This window comes from Vanacampus margaritifer, chromosome 7, assembly GCF_051991255.1.
Source record: "Vanacampus margaritifer isolate UIUO_Vmar chromosome 7, RoL_Vmar_1.0, whole genome shotgun sequence".
Lineage (NCBI taxonomy): Eukaryota > Metazoa > Chordata > Actinopteri > Syngnathiformes > Syngnathidae > Vanacampus > Vanacampus margaritifer.
Genome location: NC_135438.1, coordinates 14,629,009 through 14,651,868, shown reverse-complemented (window position 1 = coordinate 14,651,868; position 22,860 = coordinate 14,629,009). Strand labels below are relative to the sequence as shown.

The 22,860-nt window shown below is 37.1% G+C and overlaps 2 protein-coding genes across 2 annotated transcripts in view; one reads left to right on the top strand and one right to left on the bottom strand.

Moving 5' to 3' along the window:
* The window catches only part of helz (helicase with zinc finger), a 38,437-nt gene extending 33,878 nt beyond the window's left edge, over positions 1-4,559 (top strand). The window contains exons 32-33 of the mRNA XM_077570642.1: positions 1,063-1,360; positions 1,450-4,559. Coding sequence (XP_077426768.1) covers positions 1,063-1,360; positions 1,450-1,829 — 678 coding nt within the window. The 3' untranslated portion in view covers positions 1,830-4,559. The remainder of the gene's footprint in view (positions 1-1,062; positions 1,361-1,449) is intronic.
* A 2,299-nt stretch (positions 4,560-6,858) lies between these two features.
* LOC144055428 (voltage-dependent calcium channel gamma-1 subunit-like) lies at positions 6,859-20,831 on the bottom strand. Its single transcript, XM_077571379.1, has 4 exons — positions 20,594-20,831; positions 9,585-9,659; positions 7,522-7,668; positions 6,859-7,457 (listed from the first exon to the last, which is right to left on the bottom strand). Exons 1-4 carry the CDS (start codon positions 20,829-20,831, stop codon positions 7,225-7,227), a joined length of 693 nt encoding a protein of 230 aa, XP_077427505.1. The 3' UTR covers positions 6,859-7,224.
* Between the last annotated feature and the right edge of the window lie 2,029 nt (positions 20,832-22,860).

The window sequence follows — 22,860 nt, the reverse complement described above, 5'->3', positions numbered from 1 at the left end:
AATAAAATTCACCTAAACATATCCCATATGTTTCAATTATAGAAATTAGCTTTAAACATTTGCACATGATTTTTAGGTTACACCAGGGGGTAGGCAAGTTCGGTCCTAGAGAAACCAGTCTTGCATGTTTTTGATGTCTCCTTCCAGTTTGAAGTAAACTTTTTTTTTTTTTTACTTGCAAATAAGCTTGAATGTTTATATTTATTTGTTAACGTTTATTAGTATGTTAGAATGTATTTATAAGTACATTTGAATGTACTTGCAAATACCTTCGTATGAAGGACCAAAACTGCCAAAATTCTAAATAAATAAATTACTAAATAAAAAGACTAAAAGTGAAAATAAAAACGGATATTAAAAATATAATTTGAAAATTAAATCCAAAATATAAATGGAAATTAAAAACAAAACAAAAAATATATACCGGTATATACATATATTTCTATTTAATTTTTGAATTATATTTTTTGCATCCGTTTTTACTTTCAATTTTAGTCATTTATTTATTTATTTTGAATTTTGGCAGTTTTGGTCCTCCATAGGTTCAAACCTATTTGAAAGTATGTTTGAACGTAATTGTAGCTAAATGCTAAAAACTTAGGAATTGATTATTTTCCCCCATAATGCCATGGTGTATTGACTTGCGCATACACATACTGTGACATTATGCGGAAACATTTGCAGAACTGGAATCATGCAATGCAAGCATAATAAATCATGAAAGTTACACAAACAATGGTTACTCAGCCCCTTCAGACCTGCGTTTTTTCTGCTGGGCAAATTTATTTATTTTTTTGGTTGCATTTTGACAGTTTTTGTTGTCTCAAAGAAATGTTGAACATGTTCATAATTTGATGGCATTACATGCTATTTTATCACTTCTGGCACCTCTTTACTGTTATGGTTTATGTTAACAAACCATGCAATGCATGCTAAAACAAATGTTAAAAATTGGAATATGTTGTTTAGGACTCTAAATATCATGCTCTTATTGGGATATAATTGCGCGTAGATTGCTTTAGATCTGTTTCTAATTTTTTCTGTCTTCTATCATGTATCCAGTATGAACCCAGAGGTCCAGGTCGGCCCCTCTATCAGCGCCGTATTTCCTCCAGCTACCCCGATCAACCCTCTCTTGCCAATAGCAACAATGCCATGTCCCAGCAGTCCCAGTCCTGCGCAGGAGACCCGAATCAGGACCACCCCCATCCACACATGCAGCAGCAGCAGCAGCATCCACACCCCCCCTACGGCTACCCCTCACATGATCTCTGGCCAAGTAACGGTGGCGGGCCGGGTCCTTTCCAGAACATTCCATGTAATGGAGGTGGGACCCTCGCTCATCATCGGGACCTTTTAGGTAGGCAAAGTAACACAAACATGTATATACCAGTAATTTGATTCCATTTACCTGCAGCTTATATGTTGTTGTTCTTGTGTGTTTGGCAGCTTCCAAGGCCCTCCGTCAGATGGAGGAGCAGTTGAAGGCGGAGTCTCCAGCAGCACAGCAGACACACCCTCACACACTAAACTCCCTTCAGCACCTCGGACAGTTCCCGCCCCTCATGTCCAACAACAAGCAGCAGCAGCAGCAGCAGCAGCAGCAGCAGCAGCCGCCACAACAGGCTCCCGCGGAACCCGTTCAGGCAGCTCCAAATCTAAACAAAGCGCCCACTATGTCCTATGCCAGTGCTCTTCGCGCTCCGCCCAAACCACGAGCCATTCGCCCCGAGCAGGCTAAAAAGAACAGTGACCCACTCTCACTCCTGCAGGAGCTCAGTATAGGAAGTTCAGATGGTAGCAATGGCTACTATTCCTACTTCAAATGAGTGTCAACCCCTACCATGTATTATATACACCCTTTAAAAAATAATAATAATAATAAAAAAACAGAAAAAAATTTATCTGAAAATACAAAAAAAAATAGTGCAGAGTTCATTTACGAAACGTTTCTATCAGTAGGTTTGTTTTTGCATTTTGTTCCATTTTAAACCTTTTATTTGTAACCGTTTCTCCTGTTTCACATATCTGTGAAGAAAACAAGTATATATAATGAATGCATTACCGGTATATATACATACTCATTATGTATATATGAACATATATACTTATATTATCTACAATTGTATATGTACGTAATGCTAAGAAAAAAAAAAGTATTAAAAAATTTAATGATTTTGGTTGGCCACTTAGCTTCCCTGCATTTTTATTTGCATATTGAAGTTGGTTTTGCTGGTTACTAAACACACGTGTTGGCATTTTTGTCAAGTTTGTCGTTTTTCACTTAATTTTTATGTACTACTCTAGTTGTGGCAAGGGTCAAAAGCTAAGTGGTCAGCTGACACAGAATCTACATGGAGAAGTGTATAGAAGTAGATAGTCAGTTTCCTCTAATCTGTACATTAAAGACAATAAATGACTGAATTGTATGCCACAGACATGTCCTTAAATTATTGTAGACCTTTGTTATAATTTCAGACATTCTGGACAGCCCACTAACCCAAATATTCCACATTGGCTTATTGAAACACTTTCATATATGGATGCTTTTTCCCCTCCTTTACTAAAGCAAATTTTGGATCTTAGGGAACTCCAGTCCATTTTTTTTTTTAACAATAATATGTTTTATGCGACATTCTATGTTTAGGCTAATGGGACTTCACAGAACTTCATTATTGTAAAGAATTTTTTACTTTCCTTTCAAACAAGAAATCGGTGGCGTCGTCACAAATAACAAAACTAATACTGCTTTTACGTTTAGTTTTTTAATCATCAGCTAAAATACAATGCCGATATTTTTTTCTTAAGGATTATCCTGTGGCAATTCTATTTGGGCTTTGAAGCATTATAGAGGGAATATGAAATGTGCTGTTAGTAGGAGGACAAGAAGGTCTGGTGGTTTAGAACGTTGCAGTCCTGTGATGGTTCGTGAATGTGGACGGGGGTTTTGAAGCCAGAGTGATGTGGAATTCTGGGTAATTGGAAACACTGCCAGTCAAACAATGTTTCTTTTTGGATATAAACACACTGACATTTGTGATAAACATCTATTGAATATGGCTGAGATCTGGTTGTAGCGCACACTGTTCATATGTTCTCCCAATAAGACAATCTACTAACAATGTGAACATGACATCCCAATTTCATTTATCAATTTTAATTTGCTTTTCTTTAGTCCTATTTGATTTATAAATACAATTGGTCAGTCAACAAAAGACTATTAATTTTATTTTTTGTTTATTCTTTTTTTATTTTTTTTTAGGCTTTTGATTCATAGTCAGTTTGCTAGCTAGTGCACTTAATGAGAGCACTGCTAGTTTTTAACAAATAAGAAAACTGCTCATTTATCCGATAAGATAAAAAGCTGGAAGCTGCGGCTATTTTGTGTTCACTGCCCCGTGTGGCTCCAACTAGTGAAGTCATGCCACTGTGCCATGATTTTTCATACAGCAGTTAAACTTCTTAAATGTGAAAAGGGGTCCTCCCTTGTCCACTTCTGCTGATGAATTTACGCTGTATTGACGAGGTCCATATTCTTGTCACTTAAATAGCGCTGCATATACGCATACTTGTGAATATGCATTTTCTAGGTATTTACAAACCCTAAATTTGGGGAGCACCTCAATTTTTGTAGATGCTATTCAAACAGACGTATGTCCTTTTTAAGTATGCAATTTCACACAAAAATTGAGTCATATGAAAATCCAGTTGGTAGTCTAAAATGTCTGATTATTGTTTGGGATGACACATTTTGGTTGCACCCACCCCCACCCCCCACTGTACAATACTTACATTTATGTTGCTGTACTACAACTGTTGTGCCACAATGCATGATCATTTTTTAAATTAGATTTTCTACCCCTGATTTTATATGTATCAATTGTGGTTGGAAAACGAACTTTTGTTCAATCCCTTACGCATTCAAAAAATTCTTGGTGTATTTGATGTATACAATGTGACATAAGCCAGCTTTTCCATTTTACTAACATGTCACTCAACAATGTATCGGTCATGTACGTTTGTGTGTTTCAAGCAGGGCTCAAGTTGAAGTTGCTCCCTGATGTGTCTGCAGCTCGCTGGCTGAACTTGTGCAATACTAATATTTCATTGCCTCTCCAGCTCCAAATGTTTTGTTGTTGTTTGTTTGTTTTGTGGCAGAAGGCATTAAGCCAAAGACTATTAAGACACTTGCGAATCTGTATGTTAAAAAAAAAAATATATACATATTTGGTTGCCTTTTTTGTAGAACCTAAAAATTGAGCAACACACGAGGGAAGCAACTTTGGCCCCAACCCGTAGGGATAGATCCGTGCGTCCATTTTTTTCCCCCTGTCATCCCTTTGCTCTCATCTGTTCCTCCCTGCAGCGAATCTGCACTGGCACGTGACGTCCATCCACCACCACCCCCAATCCCAATGGCTAATCCCATGTGGGTGCAAAATACTGAATAGATCTGTTTTACTTTTTCCATTTCAAATGATGGTGGTTATAATAAAGGAGCTAGACTGTGTTATAAAGGTTATTTACTTTGTTTCTCTATTAAAGTGTTTTTATTGAAACTTGATGTAGTTATTTTTCCTTCATAATTATCCACAGATGACACATTTTTACATGTTTACTGTATTTATAAAAAAGCATCAGATTTATATAGTGCTTTTCTAGACACAAGATGCTTTACAATGGAATGGATACATTATTAATGCACTCACACATTCACACTGTGGTGGCAGTAAGCTACTTAAGTAGCCACAGCTGCCCTGGGGCCTGCTGACGGAAGCGTGGCTGCCAGTGTGCGCCTACGACCCCGCAGGCCACCTCCAAACATTCACATCTTCCATACACCAGCGCGAGTGAAGTGCCTTGCCCAAGGACACGACGACACATGACTTGGGAACAGCGGGGATCGAATCTCTACATCTCTGCACCCTGAGCCACGCCTGCCACATATTTGGACCCATTTTAAAATGAATCACTCCTACAAAATACAATTCGACCGAGCTAGCCAGTTAGTAAAACGCATGCGGTTTTTGATGTCCCAGGATGCACTGCAACCGGGGCGTTGACGTTGCTGCTATCTGAGGGGTTGCAATCCTCGCTCCTGTATTCATCTATAAAGACTAGATGTCTGACAGCGCAGACGCAAGCGTCCGCACGGGGCGGCCATCTTGTCACAGGCAGGCAGTCTGGTCTGTTGTATGACTGTGAGCGAAGGTGAATGATCTGAACAAACGTAAACTCTGTTATCTCGCGTTCGAACTTGACGGATTTACACGAGGTTTGATTGATTTCTCACAAACTGATAAAGTAGTAATAATTATTGATGGATATTTATTAACTATATGGATTATTAATTATTAACAAGTATGTAGTATAATAAGTACGCTTATAAACGAAACTACTTGGTAATCAGTTGATTTTTTTTTGTGGGGGGGGGGGGGGGGCGCTTTTTTGAGCTACTGTATTTAAAAGAATATGTATGAGAGAGTCGGAGCGAGGTGACTGTGACGTTCGATGACGTTCGATTTCATTGGCCAGCAGCGCGGCATCCTCCTGCGCGGATGAGACTTCTAGTCTTTACAGATATTTTTGCCTGTATCGATTCATACCTAAATGAAAAAGGTTTTTTTTTTTTTTTTTTGTATGTGTGTGTGTGTTTTTTAACAATAATCAGTAGTTAATGAAATGTGTGCTATTAAAGTCTGCTGCGTATGTTTGTTCTCAAGTCTTGCCAAACAAAACTTAAGTTTTATGCTTGTCTTGTCACATGAAGTGAGAAACGTAATCTTGGTCAAATTATAAGCACGAAGTTGAGCTAAAGCTCCAGGCAGCCGGTGTTCTATCGATTTGAGCCCGCCCTGGCTAGAGCTACTGAGCATGCGCACGGCCCCATATTTGTGCACGAAATACGGAAACAGAATATTGACGATTTAGCGATATAATAGTGTAAGTTATTTCTTAGACAGTGCAGTAGTCGTCTTGACTGATAAAATGTATACTGAACTAAATTGAGGTGTATTTACTTTTAATGTACTAATTGTCATGTACTGTTTGGTTAACAATGTGCCCATGACCATTACTTCTTCCTTTATCAACACAAATGCAAGTTTCCCAAGCATATTTATTTTTCATTAAAAATGTACACACAAACACAGTATATATATATATCATTTCGAAACCACACACTGTTAATTTAACCCAGACAAAGCCACCAAAAAGTATACATAAAAGTATTTTTTCCAAATAAACAGAACAACCCATCATTGCATTTGATGATGCTGTCATACAGTCACTGTCCAAAAGCATGTTACACCGAAATTGTATTATTTTTTTGGTTTTTCAGATTGAAAGAAAAACCTCACAAAATTAGTAGACAGATAAAATACGCACTACAGATAACGAACATAGCTGCAGCAGAGCACATCATAAAGATTATAACTGGCGAGGCCTTCAGCATTAAGCAATCAAGACCAATTTCAGAAACTGCTAATTAATCATTTTCAGCATTACACCTACAACACAAAGCTGCTCATTTTCTGTAGGATCATTTACTCCACAATTATATTAATCAAAGCAAAATCATTAATCTATATATCAAAAATATGGCTCCATTTTTGATTTCTCGAATTCAGGGGTCTTCAAGTCCGGTCCTTGAGAGCCCCATACAGCCTGTTATCCATTTTTCCCTCTTCCAACACACCTGAATCAAATGATCAGCTCACCGGCAAGCTCTGCAGGAGCCTGATAACGATCCTGATTATTTCTTTCAGGTGTGTTGGAGAAGGGAGACATGGAAAGCAAGCTCGATATAGGCTCTCGAGGACCGGACTTGCAGACCCCTGTTTGTTTTTTGCACTTAAAAATAAATGGGAAGAGGAACATGAAATAAATATGTACAATAAGGCAAGAGGCATTCCCAAATCACACCATGGTCACATTATGAAACTATTTGATTATGAATAAATGTGAGCTCATTCAGTTGCTGGACACCTGATTAAGGCACGTTTTGGCCGTTTCATGTAAAATTGCCATATACTGTAAAGCCAGTCTGTGTTCTCCATTTCCATCATTGAGTTTATTAGATGACATGTTCATTTTCATTTCTCACACATATTTTTGAAACTATACAAAAGACCTACATTCAAGTTGTTTAATGGTTGCGAGGTAAACTTCCCATCATGGCTACGGTCCTTCCAACTGTCTTCTTGTCTAATGTCTAACGGCCTTTCACTCCACTTGCTCGGGCTCAGCGTCCATGCAGGTCTCCCACGGGTTCCTGGGCATTTGCGGCATGGAGAGGATGAGGAGGGCGATGCCGGTGATAAAGAGAAGGACGAAGCCGCTGCAGGCGCAAGCAAAGGACCAGCTGTAGTAGTACTGGATCCAGATGGTGTCCTCGCTCTCGATCATGCGTTTCACCGACTGACGCATCACCTCCAGTGAAATGAACGTACACAGACCTGGAAAGAAAAATAGGAATGAGTTGACCGGTGCAGAGGAGGGGTTTGAGCCGAGTGAACTTACCTGCAAAGGCAAAAAACATTCCGGAAGGTTTGAGAAGGTATAGTCTTCCTTTCCCTTTACCCGTGCATGAGCCGATCAAACACAGAGACCCTAAAATCATGAAGGCCAGACCGAAGATGGAGATGGCCGCAGCAGAGATGTTGTACTCTGTAATGAGAATTTTTTTTTTCTGTTCATTTCATCAGGAGCTTCTACTGAAATTGAAAATTGTAACAAATAAAAAAATATATATAAAAAAGAATGACACAGAATTGAGTGAAACCTAAAATTGCACTAAACTCACACTGAAGACTACAGCGTAACTTCATTCAGTTCAAAATTAAGGATATTTTTGTCTCATCTACTCGGCGGAAAAACCAACACATCGTCATTTTTGTGCTTGGGCAAATCCAGTCTTGTGTGTCTGTGAATTTGGTAGACGCGCTTTTGTTGACAAAAAGTACACTAGTTATAAATTGGCACATTATTGTCAGTTCAACATGTTTCGTTGAAACAATTAATAAAGACACCGTTGTATTAAATGTGTCTTGCGTGTTAAACTACAGTTATAAATAGGTGTGTTATTATTTTCTGTATAAAAGTTGAAATGTATGCTGAAGGAAAATATCAAAATATCGTCTAAAGTTGCTCTTTATTTCATCGACTACAATTGGATTAAAACTAAAATACAATCAGATGACTAAAACTTTAATTAATTTTAGTCAAAAGACTCTAACTAAAACCAAATTAAAATTTCTGGTCAAAATGAACACTAATCTCAACTCCCAAAATTGTATTTTTAACACTGTGATTTAAATGGAGGTCAGTTTTGGAGTTAGTTTGAGTTCTGCAGAGTTCATCAAAGTAAGCTCCGCCCACTTGATTAGAACTGCTCTCCTGCAATGACTTCTGGGATAAAGTGATAAAAATAAACGTAACTGTTTATTTTTTTGTTTAATAATGTTATATTTAATATAGTAAGGCACCCTATAATATAATAACTGCCTGTAAAGGTTTTTTTGTTACATTATTAGTGAAATTGTTACATTATTGGTTTTATTACATTTTTAATTGAGTTAAGAGTACCTTTAATTCCATTTTCAGGCGTTTTTAAATTTTCAGGAAATTATTACATTATAGGGTGCTACACTCCCTCCTTGGGCCCATGCTAGCCCTTAACTCATTCACTGCCATTGACGGTTATAGACGTCAAAAAATCATTTTAACTATTTCTATTAATTAAAAAAAAATAATCTACTTTTGTTAACAAGAGTATGAAAACCTAGAATTTTTTTTATTGTACATTTAGAACAGATATAAAATTTGTGATTAATCGTGAGTTAACTAGTGAAGTCATGCGATTAATTACGAGTAAAAAAAATTATCACCAGACACATCTTGCCAGGCAATTAAAATTTTAGACTTCACTAGCTAACTCACAATTAATCACAAATTTTATATCTTCTAAATGTACATTTTCATACTCTTGTTAACAAAAGTGGGGAAAAAATTAAACTAATAGAAATAGTTCACATGAATTTTTGACGTTTATAGCCGTCAACGGCAGTGAATGAGTTAACTTCCTAATATATTTATGAATCTCACCATCACAGAAAACGGTATTTATCATGGCAGGCTGTCAAAGAAATGTGTGTATAATGTGTGAGCAATGACTTTTAAGGCTCATTGAACTTTAGGGGTAGTTGCCGTGAACATGCACGAGGATGATGGTATACCAACACAGCACTCACGCGAGAGTGAATAACACAACGATGAGGCAATCATTTGAAAAAAACTTGCAGCGTCCGTGTCTCTTGGCGGAACTTATAGTATTGACTGTGAGTGTTGGAGTATGGGGGTGGAGGTCGCTTATGTTATGAATGCCTGCATTAGCATCTTTGGTTTTGGGTGTGGAGGCGTACGCGACTTAATGCACGCATTTGCACCATCCGATGCATCTGCTGCGGTGGGGGCAGCTGGGAATGCAAATGTGGCAAAGCAGCACAAGCGCGCGATGATGGATTGAACGCAGCAGTCTCTGGAGAATTTTCCCGAAGGGGGGGGGGTCACAGGAAGAGACTCACCTTTCTGTGTTTTGTGTTCAAATATCTCCGTGTCCTGTCCTGGTGTGAAATGGCCGAAGTAAGTGCAGTTTTCATCTAAATGATGAGAAATAAAACAGCAGGCGTTAGTTCAATCACATGTTCATTTTGTTTATGATGAGAGCAACAATGCAACAAGCCGTACAAGACATTGGCTTATCTCAGTTTGTGTGCTGTAAATTCACAGTTATTATATGGTTGGACTGATTAGGAGAAGACAGGCTAGTATGAATATGCAACAGAAGATGTCAACATTCGAAGTCGTAAAACGGGAAACATTTTCAACTTATACTCATTCGCCCTATAATGCCAAAACGTATCATATTTAAATACAAGACATTTTGAGCCCTCTATTTCACGAGTATAATATTTTATTTTTATAATTATTTTTGCACAGATAATCCATGATAGGGCAGTATCATCCAGCTGATGGCTTTTCCAGCAACCTTGCAAGATTGTCCCAAATGAGAAAGGAGAGACACCGATACTTATTAATAGTGGGAAATGTTATTTTAGATTTTTGGGAAATGCTAATATATGTTTGATATTTCTGTTTATTATTATATTTTTGACAGTTATAAATGAAGGAATTGAAAGCATTGTGACCGGATGTATCAAATATGACACAAATCAAAAGTCATATGTGATTTTTTATTTTTATTTATTTATTTATTTTTTCAAAAAGGACCCTATTTAGAAAGAAACGGAATTTTCTCTCAAATATTTCATGGTTCAGGCTTTATAGTGCTTTAGGGTTGTGGGTTGGTTGACTTTGGGCGTAAGGCCGGATTCACTCTGGAAAAGTCGGCAGCCAATTGCAGGGTGAACTTTATCAAAAGTTTAGGTCTAACATGTATGGCATATTTAAAAATAATTAAATCCCAACAAATCAAGCATTCTTAAACATATTGTGTGGGACTTCAGTGGTTGAACTGTAATTTCTTGTTGAGTGGAACAATGCAAAATGTTATTCAAAGAGCTTTGGCATATTAACACCTCAGTAAGTGTACGTTGCATGCCGACAGCTCTCATTTCGTTTTCGGACTTCAAACTTATAGAGCACGTGTGCAACACTTTGCACGACACAAGCAATTTAAAGAGCTGTCGGGTGAACTGAGAATGCAAGTTATGTTTCGTGTTATTTATTGCCTAGGCTCCAAATCTTTTCCAAAGTCCTCATCAACTTTTATCCCGCATGCTTTAACTTCGTATACATTATGCGCCACCTGTTGTCGCTGTACAGTGTGAATATGCAAGTCTATCAGTAACTTCACACCTTCTCACGTCTCTCCCACATTTGACACCTTGAAGGTATACAGACATCATATGGGAAATATCAAATGTTGGGATATTTAGAGCCCAGGAAAGTGCAACTTCATTCTTCATCTTCCTAAGACATTGTCATCTAAACAATCCGACTTTGTGGGAACATTTAAGGAAGTTTCAATTCTCAATGAACAAGGCAATGTTTGAGGACAATGTAAAGGCGTCTGTGTAGCTGTGTGGTTTTGGTATAAATGTTCATTGGGAAGGCGGGGAAAAAAGTTAGTTGGAGTTAATTAACTTAATAAGGCTTGTTTTCTCAACTCCGCAAGCAGCCAATTGTTGTCATTAAATTTGTGTTGTTGTTTTTTTGTCCATTTTTTTTTAATTAGTTGATCAGGGGCAGACGAAACAAGTTTTACTTCTTTTTGTCTGTCCACTTTCATTCTTTTGCTTCACTCTGAATTTGAATATTGCTTTATATTGTCTTTTTTCTTTTAAAGCATGAAAGCACAATTACTGCAAAAATAAATATAACACAAGGACACACAGTTGAATTAATTTTAATTATTTTGTTGTAACACTGAAAGCATCTTGACCGCTAGTTGTCATTAAATTTGTGTTGTTGTTTTTGTGCATTTTTTTTTTTTTTTTGGATCAGGGGCAGACAAAACAAGTTTTACTTCTTTCTGTCCCCTTTCATTATTTTGCTTTACTTTGTATTTGAATATTGCTGTTTATTGTCTTTTTTCTTTTAAAAATGAATGAAATAAAATGTGACATATACACACACACATATATATATATATATATATATATATATATATATATATATGTATATACACACACATGCAACCAATTGGGTCGCAAGCCCTGTCAAAAGTTATTTTTTATACATGCTGAGGGCCACTAAAAATTGGTTGGCGGGCCGTAAATGGCCCCAGGCTGCAGTTTGGACACCACTGGTTAAGAGTCTTCAATGAACCCAACATGAATGTTTTTTTTTTTTTTTTATATTTCTATTTTTTGCATGTGCAAGAAAGCAGGAGTGTCCAGTATAAAAAACCCACACTTGCAAAAGGAGAATTTGCAAAATCCACATAGATCCAAACCCACAATTTAGGAGCTGCTAACCACTCGTACATACATACACAATACATAATAGGCGCCATGTTCATATTCCATTGGACATGGACAGAAGAGGTGCACAATGAATTTTTCTGTCACTTCACACAACTAAGCTTTTTATTTCAAAGGCAGCGTGTTTCTGAAAGCACATGCATGTCTGGTTGTGAAAAAAAGCCGTGTTTCAGGCCAACATATCTGCGAGATGGCATGAGAACGTTGACGCGTGTAAGAAAAAAGCCGCTATGACAAGATGCTCATGCAAAGTGGAGTGCATGTCAGTGATGCGGCTTGTGCGATGAGGTTTAACATGCATGTGGATTCCTAATCCCGCTTTCCAGGCGCTCTCACTGTGATACATCAGTGCAACGCTTTCATGTGGAAATATTTGTTATCGGTTCCCTTTTCGAGTTTTATGAGCCATGCTGAGGGATTTGTCCTCTAACGATGAGTTGAAAGAATGTCACATGGAGCTAGTAAATATATGGTAAATACACGATATAAGCCATTGATATATTTTCGGTGAATTATGTTTCACCAGTCCATCTCAGAAGTGTGTTTGCAAATCATAAAAAGAAACGATTCAACGGGGTGCACCTTTGGACACAAATAGAATAGGTATATTGTCTGCTTATTTACATGAGTCATGCATTATTCAATGTTTTCGAAAGAAATTTAAAAAAAAGATAACAAAATCATGGATTCACATCCTGAATGTGCAACCTCAGCTCACCCCTCCGCAAAGTGTATTCATATGCAGTCCTGCCAAAACAAAACAAAAAAAGGAAAAAAGAAGCTCCTCTATTCTAAAAATGTTTCTAATGAAAGCGAAGCTGGACTTGTTATCACGGAGGGGGAAAAAAGGTTGTTACTTAGCAACAAGATCTGATTTGGAGGACACACTTATTGACTGCAAATTTACTTCAAACCTCGTCAAGTCTTGTGAATTATAGATAGCTGTGAGTGTTTGCAGTAAATGTGATTACGTACTCGGGTTTAAGGAAATTCAAATCCTTGCTTCACTTTGCGTCATTCTATTGTAGCAAATTTGAAAGTACATAATGTTTGGACATTTTCGATCTCACTACGCTCGGACTTCTTTTGTAAGACGGAAAGCGTCTTTGCAGGCCAACTTTGACTTTCTTTCATTTACTGAATCTGCCTTTGGGTGTGTGGCTAGAGTAGAGAGGAAGAAAATTACAGTGTGAAAGCTTTGTGCTGTGTGCTTATTATTATTATTATTATTATTATTATTATTATTATTCCTCCATCAAACTGCAATGTTTTGATCACTGTTGCTTTGCATATTAATATTAGTTAACAGTGTTTTAATTATAATAATATATATATATATATATATATTTTTTTTTTTTTTTTAATTAAGAAACTATTGTACATAAAGCTTTGTCAATGGATGATGCACCAAAAAAAAAAACGACTTCAATTTTGGTGAGAATCAAGATAAAGGAACAGATAGTGCTGCCACTTTCCACTGTTTTGTGAAACCATCAAAATTGTCCCATTTCCACAAAATTACAATAGTACTGTCCTGCGTGAACTTGCACCAACCCTGCAATTTCACAAAAATTGGTTGAGGCCAATAAAGAGCACATTACATCTAGCTAAGGATAAAGGTTCAACACAGTAAAAAAAAAAAAAAACTGATCGCCCATCTGTTCCTAAAATGTTATGTCATCCCTTATGAGGCAGGAAGTACCCTGGCCTGGCCTTATAACTACCAAAGAGTAATGTGCAACTTATTTTCTTTTTCAAGTTTGTTAATGCAGGGCAGTTGTTGGCGTCGTGGACCACATAGCTGATTTTTGTCCAGCTGGCATGAGGTCAGTCCCGAACTGCCTTGCAATTGACAGGTGATCAGTCCAGGGTGCTGGCTGCCTTTCTCTATAAGCCAACCGGGTCATGACCTTATGCAGTTTGGCTTTGGTAGAGGCTTGAACCATTCTACTTACATCTTGTTGAGACACTTAAAAATAAGTGAGTAGCCATATATGTATATGCATCCGTTAACATATGCTGCTGGAATTCAACTAGGCAACAACCACCACTTTTGTTTATTGCAGTCTACTGGGCTGTGTTGACAAGCTCTTTAAAGCCACTCTTGTGCCTTCTGAGTCATCTATCCAGGGATCATTTGAGGACGTCGAAGTAGTCGTATTTCAGCACATTTTATGTCAGCGGTCTTTGTTTTCATCCATCACACATACACATACACTTGTTCACACAGTATGAAAGGTCAGCACAACAGCGTGCCCATATTTGGAAGTGCTGACGTAACAGCCTAACAGGAAGTAACAAGAGAGGCATTTCCACTTCCTACTGAAAAATGTGTATCCATGAATGTAAATGAATAAACTTAAAAACTTTATTCAAATTATTTTTGATTGAAATTACAATTATTTTAAGTCTCTGAAATGAATTTTAAAAAAAACTGGAAATGTCATTGAATAATTAATATTAGCATATATATATATATATATATATATATATATATATATATATATATATATATATATATATATATATATATATATATATATATATATATATATAATTGAATGTTAATATTTATGGTTTTTTTTAAATGTTTTTCTTTTTGTCTTTTTTATTTTTATATGTGATACATGTAATTTGAATTGACTGATATTTGTATTCATCTTTGTTCAATAAATGTTAAAAAAGAAAAAAGAAAAAGACAAAACAATAGGCTTTTCCTGCTGGTTAAGACGAGAAGTGCACTGCACCTAAACAAAATGTAAAGCCATGTCTTTGCTCATTTTAAGAAGGAAGAAAGGGAGACTCGATGCATTTTTGATTGTTAGTAAATGCATTGTATTTATCAAGGCTTCCTCCGTTGTGCTCATCCTGACTGATTGTAAATAAATTCGCTTGGAGTAAATTACTATGGCACCAACCCCGCCCGACCCCCAATCACCTTTTTTATATTTGATAGAATTTTTAAACATGTTGGTTGTAGAAGATAAAAAAAAAATCAATATAACAAATCTGAAAAGTTATTCAATCAGCATATGCTTAAAGACACTTCAACAAGAGATAGAGTTGGAGTTTGTATTTACTAAAACTTTGACACCAATATTTTCCTTTTTAGTTAAAATGAATATCGGCTCCAAATATCAGTTATCGGCCTTCAAAACAACAGAAGATTTGATACAGCGCTTATTTTGAACTCTTAATTGTTGTCATGGTTTGGGTTGGGTCTTGATATTTTTTACAGTATTTGCTTCTGTCATGTTTTGTGTTTAGTTTGTGTTTAGTTTGTGTTTAGTTTGAGTTTGTTATCATGTTACTTTATTTTCGGTCATGATCTGTGTTTTGTTACATTGTCCTTGTGTGCCTCCTTTGTCTCGTCAAGCAATATCATGTCCACCTGTGTTTGCCTGCCCTTCGTCCAACCAATCAGCGCTCTCAGCCACTTGTGTCTTGCCCAGGTGTGTCTTGTCATGCCAATCAGCGTTTCTGTATTTAGCCTCCCGTTTCCCTGTCAATCCCTTATCGTATGAATGCTGTAGTCATGCTTTCTTGTTACCCAGCCTTTTGCCATCCTCTTGCCTAGTTTTGCTTTGCTTTGTTTTGATTATGGACCTTGTTGTTTTCTTGATTCGCTGCCGGTTCCTGGTTCTCCTCCCCGTTTTGATTTAATTAAACATTTTTGGACTTCATTCCTTCGCCTCCTCGCTCTGCTTCCCTGCACTTGGGTCTTCAACCAACCGCTCATCCTTGACAGATGTACCTAATAAAATGGCTGTTGAGTAAATCGTAAATCACGGCGCCCACACCCCACTCGCACCACAGAGAAGGCTGGCACAAGCCCCAACATGCTCTCTCCCGAGAACACTTTCTGGAAGCCAAATAGAAGCAGACGTTTTACTTCACCACATTACGCCCGGCAACTTTTGTTGAGTGTGGGGTAATTTGAACGTCGGGAAATGTGAAGGCAGCAGGATGAATTCTTTCTTTAGTAGGGTGACAAAATCTGGAGCACAGTCGGCTTTTTACAGGTGGTGCCGTCACTCAAGAGGAGACCCGTACTGGTCATGAACACTTGTCGCTGCCAAGACAGCTGAGTATTCGCGGGCCTATATTTGTATCACTAATGATTGCCTGCTGCAGACTTTACATAGCATCATATCACATCAGGTACTGTATATAAAATACATTATATAAGTAGTACATATGTTTCTGTCTGGAACCTTGCTGAGTTCTTTGACATCAATGTATGTCTACTGTGATGGTCACATAATAATTCTCATAATTCTTTCCTCATTCCTTCGAGTTGCAATAGTTGGCTTTGAATGAAATATTCTTAGATCAAGTGGAAGCTCTAAAGTAGAATGTGTTGTAGCAGAAGAACGTGAGATGTGATGAATGTACGCACAACGTTATGTGAAGTACAACAAGTCACATTCAAAACTCATAAAAGTGCTCAATTTCTTTTCACACTTAGGGGAGACAGGGAATAGTTGTATCACGGGTAAGTTGTCACATTGCCATTTTCTTCTCCACTAGAGGGCGCAACAAAAAAGTGGCATATTAGTTTTCTTCAAATAAATGCTCAGGGGTTGTGTACTGTCTGAGAAGAGAATAGCACATTGTGAGCTGAGATGAGTTCCAGTTATCTGTTTTGCACAACCCAAAGTAATTTGTTTTAAACTTCATATATTTTGAGACAGGCGTCGTACATAGACAAATTGTAGCAGCAAATCATGTGTACTCATTAGAGGAGAGATTCAGGCATCTTGTCATGCCTCAGTCACTGCTCTGTTTTATGCTAACTTTAAACTAGAGCAAGTATTAGCCAACATGATAGTTTCGGGCAAGTTGTCTCTGTGGGGTTTGTTGTCACATATGCAAAGAATAGGCCAATGAAAAATGCACCTCTGGCAACTGTTAACGTATGCCAGAATTGTTCTTCAGGTGATGAGTCTGAAGAGTGAAGAAATTAGTTTGCCAGATTTTGTTTGATTGTTTAAAAATGGATTTTCCAGTTGGAACTACAGTTTGCCCACATGTCAGGACTAGAGCTGTCAAACGATTACATTTTTCTTCAGATTAAACACATTTTAGAATTTTGATTAATCACGATTAATCACTTAATAAAAAAGGCTTTTTATCAACATATTTTCCCCACCAAATTTGAGGAGCGCCGGTTATGTGTTAATTCTTTTGACATTTAATGTTATGAGGACGTCTTCAACATTTTTGGATCCAATGCACACGCTCATCCTCCTCTTTCTCTAATCAGTTAATTACTTGCATAATTTAAAAAGGAAAAAAATGACTCCAATATTTTTAGATGAACAAATATTCTAAATGTGATACACAAACATTTATTAAATGCTTTACTTTAATGCATATAATTATCATCCGCTGTCACGCTAAAGGATAATCTATGGTAAAAATTAATAGCGCGATTAATCTGCATTAATTCATGATTAATGTGATCATTTTTTGGGGGATTAATTAATCAGTTAACGCTTTAACTTTGACAGCACTAGTCAGGACTGATTTAAGTTTTATGATGAACCATCCATCACCCATTAACCAAAATGCTTTATTTTTTGAAATTCAGTTTAATCTCAAATGTCTAGTTTAAGGGAAGCAAAACAGGCATTTGAGGCTGAGAGCTATGAACTACGTGGCAGCAATTCCTGAGGACTTTAATCCGTTTGATAATTTTCAATGTTACAATTTGCTCAACAACTATGGTAAATTTTCAAAATCAATCATAAACAATTTCTCTGGCTGTAAAAACAAACAAACAAGGATCCTTGTTTTATTAGTTGCAAAATCTAGTGTGACATCTTACCCTATATAGTGTGACAACCTACCCATTGGTGTCACATGTTCACTCATTGTATTTGATGGTTTATAACTTGCACTGACACAAAGTATGAACATGACATGAGTACAAAAAATATACCTAAGACTTTGGTCTTTCATCTGGTATACATTTTGTTTATATGTATTGATTCCAATATATTTATAAAAGTGTAAAAAAGTGATACAACTAGCCCCGGTGTCCCCTAAACGTTACTTGGAATTTAGTTGAGAATTTGCATGCAGTTATTTTTGGGATGTACTAGTTTGATGCTGTAAAAGACTATTTCTCTTTCCAATATTTCCAATGGGAAAAATAGTTTCATATTTCAACATGGCTACACTTTAATCCTGCAGTCAGTTAGACCTCAACAGTAGCTCAAGCCATATTTTCCTGATGAGAGTCTCACACTGACCTCATCTCACCGCATTACTAGCGGTATTAGTCCTGCTTTTTATCACTGGCTTTTGACGCCGGCCTTAAAGACTTGTGGCTGTGATAAACAATAACGTTCCTCTCCAAATACAGCAAGCGGACTCAGAGACGCCCGGCGAGGTTCACGACCCTCAAGCGGGTTTACTCAGTTCGTAAACAACGGCTGCCAGTGCGGCGGTGGCCGCTAATCAGGCTCATTTATGTGGACCTGAAAATGATTCCGCTTCATTAACCGCATTAGTCGCAATTTGCTGTAAGTCGTCTGAATGCCCCACAAGCAAGAGGATCACCGTTTCACATGATAGCCTGCTTGACTGATAAAGGTTCATTTTTCCAACCAAGAATAATTTTTAAACATTTTATTTTTGTTTTTTTTTGTTGACGATCTACAAGTGTTTTTTAATTTATTTAATTAAATTTCAACTAACTACATTTTGAGATACATGCATTTGTTATAATGTCAGGATTACACACTTCCTGTCTAGACAGGTTAAACTGAAAGTAGAGAGTCAAATCAGGTGTGTATACTATATTGAAAAAAGCAGTTTTTAGGTAAAATAAAGCTTCATCATTTACACCGAAGCACTGCTTGTACTGTAAACCTAAGCTTTGTATATTCACTGACTGTGGTGTATTGTAACCTTGGCTACAAGCTGAGGCTCGAGGCCAAGACACTTTGACTCACCCTCATTTGTTTTGTTAATACACTAAATTATTTGCTGCATATTTCTGTATACTTTGGCAGCGGTATAAACCTGACTCTATCATATGAAGTGCAAAAAGAATCTGATAAATGAAAATTTAAAAAAAATCTCAAAGCACCACTATACATGGAATAGCAAATGGCGGTGAACGCTTTTGGCCCAGAAGTATTTAGAATGACTGGTTTGGTATTATATGATATTTTAACAATAACTACACCTACTTATACTGATTATCCACGTTTCTTTTCTTTTTTTTTCTGTTTGAGGGCGTTTCATTCACTGGCTGTATATCTGCATTAGTCTGCTAACTACAGTCTTCTCATGAAGCTGAGATGTTGTCCGTGTCACCCCGCCGTTTGTCCCAAAAAGGAGCTCTGACGACATCATTTGTCACTTTGATGCTCCGCAGCATATTTGCACAGCACAATATTGTTTTAAAATGGAACACAGAAGAGGAAAATTCTTAATCCGATTGCCCTTATGCGCATGAACATTTTGAACGATGGGTTTAAGTTTCCACCTTTAAACTTAGATCATTCTTTTGAACTTCCATAAAGCTTGAGAATGATAAGAATAAAGCTTGGCTGTAAACTCTAATCATAAGCCACATTTGCAGCAATGATATTTTGGTCACAAGCAGTTGCTCTCTTCTTACTTTAATGAATCCATCATTTTTAATTTGTTTTGGACTGGACCTTTTGTGATTGCACACTCTTCATCTTGCACTATGCAGTCTCCTATTGGGTTCAAGTTTTCCGTACTCTGTTTGTTAAAAATTTACCACTCAGCATGTAAGGCAAATAAGAAGCATCTTCTTTGAACTTTGAACAAGACAAGTGCAAAAGGGTCAATAATGGTTGTAAACCTGCACTATGGTTAGCATTATTTGAGATTTTCCATTAGTTAGTTTTTATTTTGGTTTGACTTTTGTTTTTTATATTCAGTTACTTGTAATTAGTTTTTTGGGCGGGTTTGTTAGAGTTGTATTCGTTTTCATTTTTTCAAAAATGGTTATTTGTTTAGTTTTATAAAATTAATTTTAGTATAAAGTATTGTTATTTTTAATAAATTGTTAAAAAGATGAATAAAAGTCAAATAAAATATTGTGTAATAAAGTAAACTACAATTCACAAACAACTGTTCATCTTTCCTTCTTCTGTGTGACCACACAGTAATACTGAAAAAACTACATTAAAAATAAACCTCAAAAGCTCATATCGTCACCCTCTTAAAATAATTGCCAGTCATTTATTTTTATCAATTTTTTTACAATGTTTTTTGCCTAAATGATGCAAGTGGTAATTTTTTGGGTGTTTCCTGAAAACAAAATTGACGAAGATCACAACAAACAACAAAGATATTTTCACTATAGTTATAATTTTATAATTAATTTTAATTTTAAATTGTAATTAATTTTATAATTAATTTTATTTGGTTTTATAAAAATAAAAGTTTGTTTTTTTCATTCTCATTTTAGTTTCTTTGCCACTTTTCACTAATAGCATTGACGTGCACCAGCATCTCTCCTCTTGCTAGCCAATCGGGAACCAAGTGGCTATTGTCCAGTAAAAAAAAAGACCTGTTTTAGACCCGAAAGCTGGCCTCACCTCCAGGCAGGGTAATGGGTCCGCAACCATGCTTCTCCTCGTAGACATCAGCGCCAATGTAGATTTGCTTCTTGCACAGCCTCCAGAGGCCAAAGTGGGCTGCCTCGCACGTGTCATTGACCTTCTTCACCTGAGGGCTGAGCACGGCCCAGTAGTCCGTCACCACAGCTGTGAACATGCAGGCCATGCCCACCAGCAGCACAAAAATGGCAATATTTATCTTGGTGCGCTTTTCCATACTTCCAGGTACTCTGTGGTCAGTCTAGCGAGAAAATCTTTTGTCGTATACACATTCGACGGCCCTTTCCACTTCACTTGCAAGCTTTTGTCTTCTTGTCTCTCTGTCTGTGTTTTGAGTGTGTGCCTGTGCTTCCAAATGAAGAGGGTCAAACTGCTCCGTCCCACTAATGCTCCTTCTCCTGCTCGCTCCGATCTGCTCTGCGACTGAGGGGGCTGCAAGTTTAGAGGCACAGCTGTTGAGGTAGATCAGGAAAGCTGATGACCAAACCAACTGTGGTTTGGGGATTGTGGCGGTGTTGGGTGGTGGGGAGCTGCAAGTGGTGGTTGGTGTTTTGAAATAAGGGTGTGGGAGGGGGTGGGGGGGCTTTTTAATTCTATAAATGTGACTGGTGAGTCAAGTTGTGCGCCTGTTGCTCACATATGTGAATAAATCGGACCATAAAAACACTGAACCTCTTCAGAATTTAGTATGATTTCATAGGAACACTCAAAATAGCCCAATTTTGGGTCAAAAAGGGTCCAACCGCTACTTGGGTCAATTTGAACCAACTTTTAAAAAGTTATTATTATTTATTTTAGATATTTATTTATTTTTGCGCAAAGCAAGATAAAAATGTTTTTGATATTTTTGTACCAACAAAAAGACCTGGGCCAAAAAATAACCCAACTATATGTCAAAAAGGGCCAATTGCTATTTGGGTAAATTTAATCCAAATTTGTAATTTTTTTTAAACGTGTAATGCAAAATAACCCCCCCAACCCCGAATTTTTTTGTTTGTTTTTTATTAGACAAGACATTACAAAACAACCCCAAAATTTGGTTGAGTACCCCTTTTATTTTTCACTCGGGTCAATATGACTTTAAGTTTTCCTTTCTTTTTTTCTTCTTCTTCTTTTTAGTCTTTAAACAAAAAAAATCCATTAGTCTGTGAATTGATCAGAAAATACCGTAAAAACCCACCCATCCTGCACCAGAATTGCACTAGACAGTAGCTAGCTAGCTAGCTAGCTGGCTACATGTATATCCAAGATTTGTTTACCAACTTGTTTCCTTAGCATTTTTTTTCCTGTTAGTTTGCGTTCTTTGCTTGTGTTTTTATACTTCACTTTATTATCTATCCCTTGTTGAATTTGTCACGATTTTGGGGTCCTTTCCATATGCAACTGTATTTTTCTGATACTGTGACATTTATAAGTTTCTATCTTAACCCATCTTCACTTTATGAGATATCAAAGTAATTTTTATGCAAAGTGATATAAGTATTAACAGATGTGACTTGAGGAAAGTTGCCCCAAAAACAATTAAAGTTTTCTGCATAGTAACATAATTAGGTCAAGTGTCAATATCCAGTGTATTTGATGAGTCAAATGAAAAGGACATAGGCCTACTATGCTGTGATTGCTCCCGGCGAAACTGAACCTCATCACAGTGACAGATGTCACCCCTTGTGGTTCCGGATTCACTGTATGGCATCAATATCCACAGGAAGCAGAGAATAAAGACCCCTGCCGGGAGAAATGTCAGCCATTTTACACTTTCAAGAACTTAAGAGGAGAGTGGGTGCCTGTGGAGAGGCAATCTCACCAGGGGGGTGAAACTCCATCTGACTTCAACATTTCTTCATGGGTTAAAGCCGAATGATGTTCTCATCCTTTTGAACTGACAAATGATTTCCTCCATGGGGATTTTACATTAGTTTGTGTGGAAGGGATCTGTACCTTGGGCCTAAAATTTGGATTGTTTGGCTAGAGTGAAGAGTCCAACGTTTTAACTCCACCATTGCATGTTATAAATTCTCAATAATATCATTAATAACTAGCATACGGCTCAATAAACATTCACTTAAAGCCTCAAACTAGTCAGGAAAGCTTGTGAAGTGATGAAACTGAATAGTATGGGCCACTCAAGGACAGAGCAGAGAGGGATAACATTGTTGAAGCCTGGTATGTTATAAGTGGTCCAGTGTGTGAGTGTGTCTTTAGAGAGAGAGAGAGAGAGAGAGAGAGAGAGAGAGAGAGAGAGAGAG